Here is a 15,986-nt window from a genome sequence, read left to right on the forward strand (position 1 = left end):
CCCAGGATGCTCTGCATTAGTTTTGCTATGTGGCCATGCTGAAACTGATGCAAGGCATGCTGGGATGTGTAGTTCATCAACATCTGGAGGGCCGGTGTTGCCCAGCCCTGGCCTAGATCCCAGGATGCTCTGCATTAGTTTTGCTATGTGGCCATGCTGAAACTGATGCAAGGCATGCTGGGATGTGTAGTTCATCAACATCTGGAGGGCCGGTGTTGCCCAGCCCTGGCCTAGACTGTTGACCCAGGGACCGCATACCGTTTCTGGAACCCCCTGGACTCTGGGTTTATGTATATGAAATCTCATTACTGTATATTATAGTCTAGATTTCCTTAGCCAGAATACTCTGAAGCTATGCCAGAAGGGAAAAGAAAAGTAAGAGGACAGCAAGAATGAGCCACGTTTCCAATGTACACAGCAAGTGTCAATATTGACCCATGGAATAGGACAGTGCACAGTGCTGACAAACTGCAGTACACGTTTGGCATCAAAAAGTGTGTATGTTACCATCTGTAGTTATACTATGCAAACTGTGTGGTAAAATCCCCTCTTCCCACCATACAATCTGTACATTCTGTAATTATAAACGGGCCCGATTCGGAGGTGGGCGGAAGGCAAGGAAAGAGCAAGTAACTGTGCAGCTTGGTAAAACCATGCAACACTGCAGGTTGAGCATACTGAAATCATGCAGAGATGAGAAATTTGCATGAAAAAGCAGCCAGTATTTCCTTACACAACAACATGGTATGTCCAGACGCACAGTTACATCGCCTTTTTGGATTTATTCCCACCTCAGAATCAGACACACGGTTAACTATGTAATACTCATACCTCCTGGGCCATATTAAGGCTAATGGGGGCCCAGGCACAATTCACCCTTTGAGTGCCAAGTGAATTTGTCAAAATGTGTGTGAAAATTGCTACCCAAACATTTGCATTTCTCATACTGAACTGTAAGGTTTACCTTATTTACAAAAAAAAAAAATTATTTGAATTTATATAACAAATGTGAGCAATGCTGGCACTTTTAGCGGATACTTTGCACATCTATCACAGAGATATTGGCACTCAAAAGGGATATGTTGTGGGGTCTACCAATATCATCACTGGTCATAAACACCCCCACCCCTATCTGTAACACACACAGTGCTGTAACTAGAGATTTGTGTTAGATAGTGTGGGGGCACCAATGCCCTATTTTAAAATCAGGAGATCTTGATCCAGAAAGGGAGTCATTTTGTGGGGAACGGCCATAGCCATACAATAGTACTTTCAATTATGCAGCACAGTTGTGACTGTTACAATACATAGTGGTACCCCTTTTACACGTAACTCTACACAGAATTACCCCTTATACAAATGATGCCACACAGTAGAGCCCCTTATTCATATAATGACACATAGTGGTGCTCCTTATACACATAATGCCACAATCAGTGCTATTTTTAAGCAGGAACCTCTAATTAAATATGACATGATCAGGAAATGGGTTTCTGAACCTGTTCTGGGCCAAAATGTATGGAGGAGTACTACTCCAGTTCAAACACCTGTGTTTGGGGGCCCTGCGATGACCAACTGCCACCCCTCTCAATGTGGCCAGGCATATCTCACAACTTTGCGACTTGAATTCAGGACCAATGTGCACAGATGAAAAAGGGGCATAGATGGGTGGGGGAGTGGCCTTGTGGCAAATCCCACCATTTTGGGGCATGCCCAGTGCTTTCTGAGCAGCCCAATGCACACCTACCTACACTGCTTAGACCTAGTGCGCATACGCACAGCCTTTATTAAGAATCTCTCACTGCTTTGATATGGTCCAGCAGGGACTTCTCTTTTCTTGCAGCTGAGGCTTTAGGAATCCTGTGGTCATGTGACTGCCACTTTAGTGTCAGACTTCTGATCCTCCAGCATTCTGGTAAGTATCCCTTTGCTATTGCTAACCCTAATCCCTCCCCCTCACCCTACTGCCTAACCCCAATGCCACAATCCTAACCCCACCCCCCTCCTCCGCCCTCACACACACACACCCTTACACTAATGTCAACATTCTCTGAATGTCGATATTCTTTTAACCTCGACTTGTTGCCAGCCGACATCTTAAGGTTGACCTTGTGGTATCTGCATTAGTATTTTTAACATTTTGAATATATGTGTTTGTGAGAAGGATATAGATGTCCAAACTACTAGCCCTCCAGCTGTTGTGAAACTACACATCCCAGCATGCCTTGCCATAGTTTTTGCATTCCCTAATAGCAAAACTGTGGCAAGGCATGATAGGACTTCTAGTTTCACAACAGCTGGAGGGCCAATGTTTGGACATACCTGATATAGATGATTAAACAGTTCTGTTTTCTATGATGTGATAAATCATTTATGCATGAAGGGTTAGCTGCACAGCACAACAGATCCACCTGGCGGTGTCTGACACGCTCCTGGTATGCACTAGAAATGCCCCCACTCAGCGCTGTACACATCTTTGGCAGCACCTCCTGCTGCTGTCTCTCCGAAATGTATTTTTTATTTTTTTTTAAATCGGCAAATATGGCGTGTGTATTGAAAACCCTTCGGAGGCTGCAAGAAAAAATGGGTGCGCTGCAGGTAATGGGCATATGATTGGTGCAACAAATTAATAGCTCCGATAGATGCCCATTACTATAGATGGTAAGCAGGGTACATGTGGCACAATTTAATTCCCCCCATTAAAGTCTACACAGATACATGAACCCCACCAGTACAATCTGCAGCAGAATTCTCCAGAACTGTCCAGCACCCAACCACTGCCTGCTTACTTATAACCGGTCTCCTGTCTCGGCCAAACCACTCCCACTGCCAGATAACCTATCGCGCAATATGCAATTGGTGAATAAAAGGAGACTTGCAGTTACATACAAATCATTCAATTATCTTCTTAAATTTCCCATCTACTGAATGTGTGTATAATTATTAGGTCTGACATGCCAGCCTGCCAGCAGAGCCCAACACTTAAAACACTTTTACACCCACTACTCCGTATGTGTAGACATTGCGTAACAAACTCAAGCAATTATAAATAGATCTGACAGCCCATGGTAAAGCCTACATACAGCTGCACGTTTCTACCAAATACTGTACATATGAAACAATCCCCATCGCACATACAATATAGGACCGATCAGAGATCTGTGCCCTAGTTTCCCAAACATCAAACTGCAAAAGGTGACATCCGTGTCTTGGATTTCTTACTTCCACAAAAAGGTCCACATTTAGGGCGGGATGTACTAAAGGGAAAATGTGTTAAAACTGGGGTTTTACCGCATTTTCCTATGTACCATTTCCCGTCTGCCCCATCTCCGCCGGGCAGGGTATCGCCACCTCTGGGTGGCGATACCCTATAGAAGCCTATGGGCTTCTATTGCCGCCCACTGCCCGCCGTCCCCTCTCGTCCTCTATCGATCTCCTCCTCCCCAGCAGGTGTCACAGCCGGGAGGACATCCGGCTGCAGGGGGGAGGAGGAGACGCCGGGGACACTGACAGCCGCCGGGATGTGACGGAGACCCCAGCACACCACATTACAGGTATCGCGGGGGTCTCAGTCACCGCAACCCGATGCTAGCCGCATATGTTAGTACATATGCGGTAGCATCGCGGCGGCTGGGCGGCGATGTATATTAATACATCCCGCCCTTAGAGATGGGAGTAAACAAGGAAGACTACATTAGCGCCTTATCAGCACCATGTTGTGCTGTGGTAGAGAAGGCAAATTCAGTAACTCGTGTGGAAGATCGCAGTGTTCAAATAAGATGTATGTTAGAAGAGCTGCCTTTACTACTTCAGCAAAGTGGTTTGTCCATGGGCAAATCTAGCCTGTTTAGCATAATCTAGACCAGCGGTTCTCAAACTGTGGTTCCTGACCCCAAAGTGGGTCCCAAACTTCTCAGCATGGGGTCGCGACTCCATGTTGCTGACCATCCGGCTGATGACTTTTCTTATCTCAGTCACGGATTCATGGAGTCTGAAATATCTGTTGCATTGTCGGTTATTTTAGACTCCTCCCATCATTTTGTGCCTCCACAATGCGGCCATGTATGTGCCGTCTGCTGACTACACATGTGATGTGAGGGCCTTCTGCAGTAACTTGCTGGGGTCCTGTCATTTTTACTGTTTGATGGGGTCCCCATGAAAATAGTTTGAGGACCCTTGATCTAGACCAACCTAGAAATTAAGGCTTTAGAGCCTGGTTCAGACCCGATCGCTGCCAAGTTGCAGATATCGGCCGTCCATACAGAACGAAAACCCACCCCGTGCAAATTGTGAATGGATCGCTTTTCGCTTGCCACCTGCAAACCCACACGCAATTCTCGGACCATCAAATATTTTTTTCAGTCTGTTCAAATGGGAGTATGCCTGATCCTTCCACAACTCTGAGACCGGCAGATCAAGGCTGGTGCTGGCGTCGCAGACCCTCCCTTAAAAAGCTTGGACGCACATGTGTTTTTGGAGGACACACCCTAAAACCGGCCGATTACCACCCCCAGTCACTGGCTTCCTGTCCGTCCCGCTCTGACCACTGAGTATATGACCCACACGCATTTTCTGTTGCTATTTGTCTCACACATGCGCAGTCATTTGATAAATTGCTCAATCTGCAAATTTACTGATCACCTCTGAATCAGGCCCTTTCTCCATATTGTGCCTAAGCGAGCCCCCTTCACCTCACTCACAACTTTAATTATGAACCAATCACTATTCTGCAGTCACATTATGCTTATTTTGGCTCCTTTGGCTTTAATCACACCCGTAAAATGGTCCAATAGTGAAATATTACATATGGTCACACTCCATATTCTCCGCGGATGTTTTCTAAAAAAATAAATCATAAAAAAGCATGCTGCACTAACCCCAAAAATATGTGGGATACAGTGACTATCCCACTGCACAAATTACCGGCACAGAGTGGAGGCAGCCATGTTGTAAGAATGCAGCAATATACTTTATGAACTGAACCATGTCGCTTAATAGCTCTGCCCCGCCCCCCCCCCCCCCCCCCCCTCTAACGCAACATGGTCAGTCTAACAGCCCTGGCTGTTTAAAAAAGGGTTGGGAGAAGGTTCCAATAACAGACATTGCATCTTCTCATTGGGCCTCCCTGTTCACATCGCTACGCCACAGCTACATGACAGTGGTACACAGAACATGTTCAGATAATGTAACTTTGAAAAAAACTCTACAAGTAAAACCAACTTATTCATGGCTACGCCCACATGGGTTACATTCTCCACTGTAAACACCAACAATGACAGGTTATTAAAGGATTGCCTGGTACTCAGCTAAGCCGCTCCACTCAGCTTCTGGATCACAGGGGTAGATGCATGAAGCAGTGATAAAAGATCTGGGGGGAGATTCTCTAAGAATCTCCGCCCCCCTTCGCAATTATAATTATCGCATATGTTGTAACATATGCGATAATTATAGCAAAGGACAGCTCTTGCGTTAAGAGCTGTCCTTTGCAGTGAGAGTCGCCGGGTCCCAGCAGGTCCCGGCGGCTCCCTCCCACACCCGGCGCTGCTGCGCCGGGCTCTCCTCCTCCCTGCACCCGGAAGAGGATCAGTGCAGGGAGGAGGTCACAGGTCCGGGCAGCACAGCTCTGTGCTGCCCGGACACAGGTGAGGGGGGAGGGGGCGATGCGGGGCGGCGGTGGGTTGCGGTAGAAGCCCATTGGCTTCTATGGGGCATCGCCAGATTTTTCTGGCGATGCCCCCCGCCGCGGTAACCCAGCGGGGGATGCTTACAGCATCCCAAAATGCGGTAAAAACCCTGATAACGGTGTTTTTACCGCATTTCTAGCTTAGAGAATCTCCCCCGAGAAGTGATAAATTGCGTGGTACTTTATCACCGGTCAATCAGCTCCTGACTGTTCAGTTACAGGCTGGGTTTAAAAAAAAAAGTCAGGAGCTGATTGGCCGGTGATCAAGTACCAGGCACTTTATCACTTCTCCTCCCTTATCACCGCTTCATACATCTACCCCACTGTATCTTACTGATAAGTCCACCACATTCTAAAGAAGCATGGAAGAACCTATGAAAACTCCAGTAGATATGGAAGAACATTGAGCACCTGCATTGGCATGGCTGGAATTGCTGGGCAGGAAAATAAATGGAATAATTTTAAAGCCATATATGATTAATGTGAAAACATTATGTAATAAAAAGATGATCAATGATATGATCATGCGGCATTGATAGCTATAATAGAAAACATAGAAGACAAAAATAAAATACAGATCCCAAGTTGCAAATTTCGAAAATACTAATTTCATATGTATTTCTTAAGCCTTGGCCATCTGTGTGACTACCGGATCATCTCTTCTCTGAGAAGCTTTGAAAACCTGATAAACTGGGGATTTTGCTCTGCTAATTCCACAAGAAAAATACCACAGCATTAAGTAAAGAAATAATAAAAAGTTATAATGCTGCTTTCTCCTCGGTTCCTTATCCCTGCCTGAAAAGATGGTTTAATATAAGACAATTCCACGGTACTCACTTGCTTTTGTGTGGAGTCTCTGTGCTCACGGAGTGATGCCGCATAAGCTTCCTCTGAGGAACAGATGGGGTTTTCTGCACGGGTTCTGCTAAATCCTGAGATGTGACAGGAAAATGACTCAACGTGTTCGCTCGGCGTCGGAATCCTGCATGAGATAAATCTCCAGGGTGATCGCTGGGGGACTTCTCTGTTCCCTTTGGTAAGTCACCCATGGAGCCGTGAGCCTTAAGAGGGAGCTCGGGAGAAAATGCTGGCTCCAGCCCACTAAACGAAGGAGCGGTTTCATCCTGAAGGCGCAAAGAGGGGAGAGAATAAACCTCAAATTACAATAGAAAAAGAATCAAAATCAGCTCCAAGACCATATCATTAAAGCAAATCTACCGCTTATACACTGTGGAGGCAGACATTTTGTAGATGGACCCAATCATAAGGAGAACAGTCTCTCAATTTACTAGGGACATTTAGAACCAAAGTCAAAATGGCCGCCCATTGTGAGGAGAATAGAAGTGAAATAGCACTATTATGAATTCACTAGGAACAAGGCAAAATGGCCGCCCCATTAGGGGAGGACACAGGTTCACTAACACTACCACCATATAATTTCACCTACATTTTTTTTTTGTTTCATAAAATAATTTTTCCATTTCAAATAAAATGGATTTGTGATGTGTGTTAATAAATCAACCTGACCGCAGACCTGCAACGAGTAAGTCACATGGCATGGCCAGATATGGCGCATGCATGGAGACATGACCTCCAAAAGACAAATTGCACCACACGGCTTACCTTACTACTGTACTCCAGTGGTGAGCACAGTGGGCCATCGTCCTCCATGCTTCCAGCGCTGTCCTGCTGGCTTCTACTCTTACTCCCCTGTAAAAGTTATACAGTCATATTTCAGTGTCATTGTGAGAGATAAGGACAATAAACCCCTCAGTCTGGTTCTTTCAGCAAAAATAGACTTCGTTCTCACATATACAAATTTTTGTATACAGACACGGGACATGCTGCATTGTTAAGCATGTCCTCACTAGAGACCGCCACATCTGCCCTGGTTCACGGCTGACAAGCCAGATCGCACATATTATGGCTACGTGATATCTTGCTATGGGATTAGGCAACATATAACCTAGTGTGTACTCCGCTTTATGAAAATTCAATAAGGTGTGGGGAGGAGAGGACCGAAACCGTGAAGAGCTGAATCCGTAGGAGTCCATAGCAACCAATTCTAGCAATCCATTTTCTAGGAGTCTATAAGCTGATTGGTTGCTATGGACAACGTCTCCACTTAATTTCATACCGCTCCCCTGTAAATGGAAGTACATATTCCACAAACATATAAAGTATCATTTAAACAGAACCAGTTTCTAGTGGTCATGGTGGCAGCTTTGCTCCCCACACTTAGGGCGGGATGTATTAAGCTAAAAATGCGGTAAACCGCCCATTTTACCAGATTTTCATATATACTAAAACCCGGCCGCACCGTTACCGCCGAGCAGAGTATCGCCACCTTTGGGTGGTGATACTCTATAGAAGCCTATGGGCTTCTTTTCGCCGCCTCGCCGACCCCCTCCCTCCAGCTTACCTTCCTGCAGGTCCTCTTGGACCCCGGAAGGTAAACCCCTCCTCCCCCTAGCAAGGCAGCCAGATGTCCTTCCGGCTGTAGGGGGGAGGAGGCGGCGCTGGGGACAGCCACGCTGAGCTGTCCCGGCGTGAGGGGAGCAGTAGGCGGCTGGGAGGTGATGAAGACTCCCCGCACACCACAGTACAGGTATCGAGGGGGGCCCTTTGTCACCGCACCGCGATGCCAGCCGCATATGTTAGTACATATGCGCTGGCATCGCGATGGCCGGGCGGCAAGGTATATTAATAGAGATCCATCCTACAGCCTGTGAGTCCTGCAGGTCACAGAGCGTTCAATGTGCTAAGCCTTGGCGAGAGATGAAAGTACGAACCAATTATTTGGAGCTGGTTGGTTGGTACTTTATCTCCCTTAAAGGCTTGGTATACTCACACTGAACTAAATTACAGGTGGACCCCAATCATAAAAGAAACATTTTAAGTCTAGAGTCTAGCGGCTAAACTCAGGATATACACACACACACACACACACACACACACCTCTTATTGAGTACAAAGGACAACTTTTCTTGCATTGTCGTCTAGCACAGATGACGCATCATGTAAAAAAAGAATAATTGAATACATGGTGCTAGCCGGTAGGGACGGTGACTCCTTGCTCAAGTTAATCTACAGTACATGCGCAAAATCCAGAAAACAGTAAATTTACCCCTTTAGATTCTTAATGAAAGATTCAAAAGACGTTTTGTGTAGATCAGCGTCTGCATAGCCTCTTATGTGTGTTTGCTTCTGAAGGTCACAGGTGACATCTGATGATGTACTGAGAAAGGGCAACTTTTACCGACTACACAACGCCACTCTGGTCGCTGCTCGGAGTCACAAAGCCGATACCCTCCTTTTATTTTAGTTTTGGCACGACTGACCAGCCAGATGCCAGCATACGACGGTGCCAGGAATATTCCACCCACCCTGATCATTACAGGCGCAGGCAGACAAATAGGTTGGGTGTCTATATTTAGGCTTCACATGTATGTTATCAGCTACTAAAGGATCACCACAATATGAATACAATCTAATGTTCTGGAATCCCTGTGCTGCAATGTGTACTGTGCAAGCCTATGGTTTATCTCTGAAAGACTCGTCTGTATTAAAGGGGGGGGGGGGGGGTCCTCTATGGTTCACTCCCTATAATTCCATGACAGAAAATCTCTTCCACAACAAAGACAAGGTACAGTAAATGTGTGGGAATTATGCCACAGAAGTGCCATCATGTGTAGCAACCTTCTTATACATCTCCCAGGTCCTTATTCTGCAACTCTGATGCAGCAAATCACCAGCTTCTGCTAAATGGAATCCTGTCATATACAGGCTGTAGTCTGTGGACACTACTATTTAGGCATTCTGAGGCTCTTAGGATGCTGGGATTTGTAGTTCCACAACAGGCTGTTGAGGCAGAGGTTGCTTAAATAGATTGTATACAACATTTAACCAAAGTTTCTCCAATTGTCATTTACTATATCAATAGCAGGAGATTCACACTTTGCTGAACAGGTCAAACACTATACTCCTAGGGGCATAGGGGGAGTTTCTCTAAACTAAAAATGCCGTAAAAACACTGTTATCTGGGTTTTTACCACATTTTGGGATGCTCTAAACATCCCCCGCAGTGTTACCGCGACGGGGGGGGGGGGGGGGCAATCGCCAGATTTTTCTATCCATGGGCTTCTACCGCGACCCACCGCCACTCCGCTCCGCACCGACCCCCCTCACCTGTGTCTGGGCTACCCGGACCGGTTACCTCCTCCTCCCTGCACTGTAATCCTCTTCCGGGTGCAGGCAGAAGGAGAGCCCACCGCAGCAGCAGCGCCGGGTAAGGGAGGGAGCCGCTGGGACCTGCAGGGACCCGCTGACTCTCACCGCAAAGGACAGCTCTTAATGCAAGAGCTGTCCTTTGCCATAATTATCGCATATGTTAGAGCATATGCGATAATTATGCAGGCGATGGGGGGGCGGATCTTAGAACATCTCGCCGATAGTTGTGTGGGTTTATAGAAGAATGGGTGTTGCCCATAGCAACCAATAAGGTTCTGGCTAGAATCCTCTTGGAGGTGCTCGATACATAAATAGAATGTTAGTGGTTGCTATAGGCAACATCCCCACTGCTATTAACCTGCACTATAGTGTCCTCATACAGACCCTCTTGGCACACCAGGCCGCGTGAGAATCTTCTCGCTTTGCGAGTTGCCGATATCATATGTAGCATCACAATGCAGGAGGAGACTGCGCCGATTTGTCTATCTGTGCACGACTGAGTCTCTGAAGCTGTACACAAAGTGGTACATTTCAGCAGCCACAGCTTTTTTCCACTACAAGTTCTGTTCTAGTCCAACATAATAAGGGAGTCCCAAGAGGCTGCTTATCTGTTACAGTGATAATCATCAGTCCATGTGGTCTCACACAGGGGAGATGCACTTACATTCGTGCCAAGTTTAAAAGGTTTCCGGGTTTTTTATTTTACGCATAAATACTGCGCCGCTACAGTTAGCACTTTCTCCATATGTTATAATAATTTGTTTACCGCATTCACTATGTGGTATGGTACCCTTCTGCGATTTCAGTATTTTGTTTCTTTTCTACTGCGCATGCGCCCACTGTGTGCTGAGCGGTCATGTGCACTTGCTTCTTCCCGACATCACTTGTCTTATTCCAGAAGCAAGTGCGCATCTCAGCCTCCCAAATAGCGCATCACACCTCCCTGCATCATAAAAACCTGTAACGCCTTCTTTTACACACACATCGGGCTAGGTAATCGCAAGCTTGAGGTGGTGATAATGTACAGCCTGGTTTGAGACGGATGTTCGAGCATGCGACTAGGCGGGAAGACAATGCCGTCCAATGGGGAGCCGTGACGTAAAGTACAAAAATGCGAAAGTGCGACTAAGAAGCTTCCTGAGGGGAAGAATAGAGAATATGCGAACAGCGCAACAACACTGATAAGGGGCTGCCAGCGCTGCAGAAAAGGTTCCACAGTCTGAGCTTTATCTGGTTCCTGCACGTTACAGAAGCCAACAGAAGTACATTTACCAATATACATAGGGAATAATAAAACTCTGCATCTCTGTTCTATGCTGCTCACCTGCTCCCACACTACCAGGCTGCATGCATTCACTAATACCCACTGCTTTATGCCAGCTTGCTGTAAATGAGTGTGCACGCTTGTCTCCTTTTCTGCACACACCAACAGAAGACTGCTGTATGAAGAACCCAGGTAATGAACCAGTAAAGTGGTTTTACTGACAATGACTCAGATACAGCTGTACTCACTGTTATATACACACTGGTAGATGGAGGGAAGCGGGGTGTCATACAGCTTAATAGCTGGTGCATGTATGACGTTACTGGGTAGTGGTGCAGGATGCTGGAACAGCAGTTATTGGTGCTAAGCTGAAAACTACTGACTGACTTTCACGGTCACACAGGGGTAGATGAATGAAGCAGTGATAATGGAGAAGTGATAAAGTGCCTGGTACTTTATCACCGGCCAATCAGCTCCTGACTGTTAACTGTGAAGTTACAAGGCTTGGTTTGCAAAATGACAGGTAGGAGCTGATTGGCCGGTGATAAAGACCAGACACTTTATCACTTCACCGAGCTTAATAAATCTACCCCTTTATCACCGGCCAATCAGCTCCTAACTGTCCCTTTTTAAACCCAGCCTGTAACATAAGTCAGGAGCTGATTGGCCGGTGATAATGTACCAGGCTCCTCCCTTATCACTGCTTCATACCTCTATTCCACAGTCTCAAGACGGCTCCACATATGCACAGTGGGACTTTCTCCAGGTAACACTTAACAGGGATGGATTGTGACTTTAAAACAAAAATGGCATATTACTGTGAGCACAAAAGGAGGGCATCACCACAGCTCACAGTCACGTATGCTTACCCCCATCTCTCTGTATGCTGAGCAGTGCCAGGATGTTGGTTTTTATCAGACGTTTTAATAAATTACCACTTATTTCTATAAGCACAGGTTTGTGATTAATTTATATTCTGAGAGGTGATCTGCGTCTTAAGACTTGGATCCCCTTTTTAAATATGGAAAACATTAAACAATCTTACTGGGTTTCTGCTGACCCGGGATATAAGTGGTCATCCTCTCCATTCCTGCCCCTATGCCACCCAGGACCTTTGTGACCTAGGGTCAGGCTTACTCCTGCCACAGACTGAATGCCATGTGGGCAAAAAAGCCATCACCGTAACCTCTGCAGCATAAGCTGCATAAGTATCCGGTCCCTGGGTTGACAATGTCTAGGTCGACTGTCACGAGGTTGACCGCTAACGGTAAACGGTGACTGTAGACATCTATAAATAGTTTACATACCCTAGGTGGACATTGACAGAAGGTTGACCCAAGCAAACGGTCAGCCTTGTCATGGTCGCCACAAGTTTTTCATGTTTTATTTATTTTTTCGTTTTGACCGACTAGGTTTATACTTTACCATCCAAGTGGGCAGAGAGTTAAGGCCCCAATACACTATGCGATTCTGGTCAGATTGCACCCGATTCAGACGGATCGGGTGAAGAAATCGGCCCAAATTGCATGTGTATGACATCCGATGCGCGGCCCCATGCACATCGGATTGGAGGTTGGACCTGCTGCTCGTCTGACTCGGCCCCCTCCCAGCAGCGGGGAATGTGATCAGAAGCGGAAGGGCTACATACGCCCGGAAGGTCCCGGGCAGCTCAAGGGGGATCGGATGTCCATACACTGATGCGACATCTCGCAGTAATGTATGGCCACCTTTAGATTATAATGGTGTGCCCAGCGCAGCTAACCTTGTGGGGGGGGGGGGGTATGACCTAGGGTATGTTGATCATTTATAGGTATCAACCTAGTCACTGTCAACCATTAGTGATCAAACTAGAGGATGTCCACCTAAACATTGACGACCCAGTATACCATAACCGCCGCAAGTTTAGCCAGCAGCTCTGTGCTGTATCCTCCCCAGCTCCTTCAGCTGATATCCTGACTCCTCTTTTGATCTCCTTTACCTGCATTTAGTAGAAATTCTCAGCTGCTAACAGACCAGGCCAATGCTGTGCACAAACATATCGGTCATTGTACAATAGAGACTTCAGAAACAGAAATGATGTGTACAGTTCATAAAGAATCTCACGAGTGACTGCACTCTGGGTGTTGGGTGACTCTGGATGCCGTCTGTGCTAAATCACTGCAGAAAATCTCTCTCTCATATACAGTGTATAGGTCTAGTGTCAGGGAGTCTCCGAAACACTGCCATCTACTGGTAGAGCGTGAAATTACATTTCTCTCTCACACATGCACAAACACAGAAGGTAGCAGACTAGCTTTCGAAGCTTTTACTTTCAGCGGGCTTACTACTGCTCAGATACACAACCAGAGGTTCCTGGGAATATAAAATCAGAGTCACAGAGGTATAAATAATTACCCTTAACAGTATACTCTCTAGAGATTCTGTTATCGATCTCTTCGCTTTGCTCTTCAGGAGTTCCAGCCTGAAGCGGGGGGCACCGCCCTGCAGTGCGGTCAGGGAGGGCTCGGTTACCTGAGAAACCTGTAAAAAAAAAAAAAAAAATGGTTTGCCGTTAATGAGGGTTTTGCACAGGAAATGTTGCCAATCAGAAGTATAAAAAGTCCTCAGAAGGTTGAACCTGTGGCCCAATCTTTTATATGGTTTTAGGTGAAGGGCAAATTCAGTTAGCCGTGTACGAGGTCAATTTTTTTTATTTTTTACCGTATGCGAAACTCAGGTCTGGGACTGTTTGCTGCATCTCAGCTGTATTGTGCTGCAAATTTTTAACTGTGCTCTGTTTTTGTTCTTTGGTTACTGTTATGTTTAGTCTTGTGTATCCTGCATTGTTCTAATTCTGTGCCCTATGTGCGGCGCTGCGAAACACTTGTGGCGCCTTATCACTAAAGACCCCTGGTCCTGACAAATCGCTCAGCCACAACGCTGACACATCACTGTGCAGCATTGAGTGCTGAGCGATCTACATTGCTCAGAGCCCTCAGCAAAATTTCCATGTGTGTAGACCCCATAAGCCAAGCCGGGTAGCAAAGCGGTTGTATTAACAGAATATATAGGTTGACATCAACTTATATAGGCAGCACAACCAGTTTAAGTATAAAAGATGAGTATTCTGTAATAAGATGCTATATTATCATTATCCCTGTATACACCGGCTTCAATAAACATATCACTGCTTAGTGAAACCCAGTGCATTAACTCTCCCTATCTATTCTACATAGGCAGCACAATATGCAGTACGGATGGTGTAATGGTTACTGAGGTCATGGGTTCAATACCCACCATGGCCCTAACTGTGTGGAGTTTGTATATTCTCCCCGTACTTGCGTGGGTTTCCTACGGGCACTCCGGTTTCCTCCCACAATCCAAAAATATACTGGTAGGCTAATTGGCTCCCCCCAAAAAAATAACCCTAGAATGTCTGTGTGTGCATGTACATGTGGTAGGGAATATAGATTGTAAGCTCCACTGGGGCAGGAACTGATGTGAATGGTCAAATATTCTCTGTAAAGCGCTGCGGAATATGTGTGCGCTATATAAGAAACTGCTAATAAAATAAATAGTAGACTGACAATTGATACTACTATAGCTGTTCCCCAAAATGATAAAGGGGAGACTTTTTAGGACTGACAAAGCCTTCCCTAGGAAGTCCGTTTAGGGCTTCAGAAAAAGTTGTTCTGTGAGCAAAAGGAATGCACAGGGTGTTTTAATTCTCTGGACTTTTTAAGAAGCAAACATTACCGGTCCCTGACCTGAGTGAGCAAACATGGCCGCAGATCCCAGTGCAAACACGTTACCTGCTTTGGTTCGGCTCGGTGGACATGGTCCCGCTGCTTCTCCTCATACAGGCACCTCAGCCGCGAGATGATCAGCTCGTTCTCTCTCTGCTCCGATCGGGGGCGTATTTTCTGAACCAAAACACAAAAATAGTCTACTGAAATTGCATTGTTTTGTAAAAGTACTTATTAACTAAATTCTGAATATGACCAATATAGAACATGTGTGATTTATGTACTGAAAAATCTAACAGAACTCTGCGGCGGAGGCTCCGTGCCATCATTTATATGGCAAAAACAAATGAAACTAGGCCACAGGCATCCCACACTTGGCAGCGGTACCAAGATGGGGGCTGTAGTTGGAACAACATATGGGAAAACCTCAATTTATCAATATTTAACCTGCATAGGACTGTGAAGGCTGCTTTAGCCTGTACTAATGCGCAAGTATACGGAACATAAAGGTCATGTACGCGCTGGTCGTTCTATCTAATAAAGGTTTTATACTGTACTAGCGCATGAGTACAGGAAGTTGGGTGCCGGACGGGGTCCCAACAGTCGGGATCCCGACAGGCATTTACCCAACAGCCGGGTTCCCGACGGCCACTGGCTATTTTCCCTCGTGAAGGTCCACGACCCCCATAGAGGGAGAATAGAATAGGAAGCAGCGTGGCGAGCGCAGCGTGGCGAGCACAGCAAGCCCGCAAGGGGCTTAGTTGCGCTTACCATGCTGTCTGGGTCCGGCCAGTTGGGATCCCGACGTCGGACTAATGACTGTCGGGATCTCGACTGTCGGACCCCTGTACCACACCCCAGGGAGTCTAAGGCCATGTACACGCTGGTAGTTTTCTTGCTTCCTGGTACTTTTCATAAATACCACATAGCTAGAACATCCAGGATTATTAAAATCCAGTAGGAATGAGCCAAAAGCGCATACAAAAGGCGTTTAAAAAATAAAATAAAAAAGGGCCACTGTGTACAGTTGATATTAAAAAGTTAAAAACCTAGTTAGTGGGTATAAGCCAATTAGAAAAGCTAC

At 46.2% G+C, this 15,986-nt stretch overlaps 1 protein-coding gene across 6 annotated transcripts in view; it reads right to left on the reverse strand.

Moving 5' to 3' along the window:
* Window positions 1-15,986, reverse strand: part of TBC1D1 (TBC1 domain family member 1) — a 160,328-nt gene that overhangs the window by 70,711 nt on the left and 73,631 nt on the right. For all 6 annotated transcript variants that reach the window (XM_083158523.1, XM_083158483.1, XM_083158492.1 and 3 more), the window contains 4 exons: window positions 14,969-15,079; window positions 13,572-13,697; window positions 7,307-7,393; window positions 6,521-6,807 (listed from right to left, as the gene is read on the reverse strand). In XM_083158523.1, the coding sequence (XP_083014649.1) occupies window positions 6,521-6,807; window positions 7,307-7,393; window positions 13,572-13,697; window positions 14,969-15,079 (611 nt within the window). The remainder of the gene's footprint in view (window positions 1-6,520; window positions 6,808-7,306; window positions 7,394-13,571; window positions 13,698-14,968; window positions 15,080-15,986) is intronic.

Source organism: Crinia signifera, chromosome 1 (assembly GCF_055691185.1).
Source record: "Crinia signifera chromosome 1, ASM5569118v1, whole genome shotgun sequence".
NCBI lineage: Eukaryota > Metazoa > Chordata > Amphibia > Anura > Myobatrachidae > Crinia > Crinia signifera.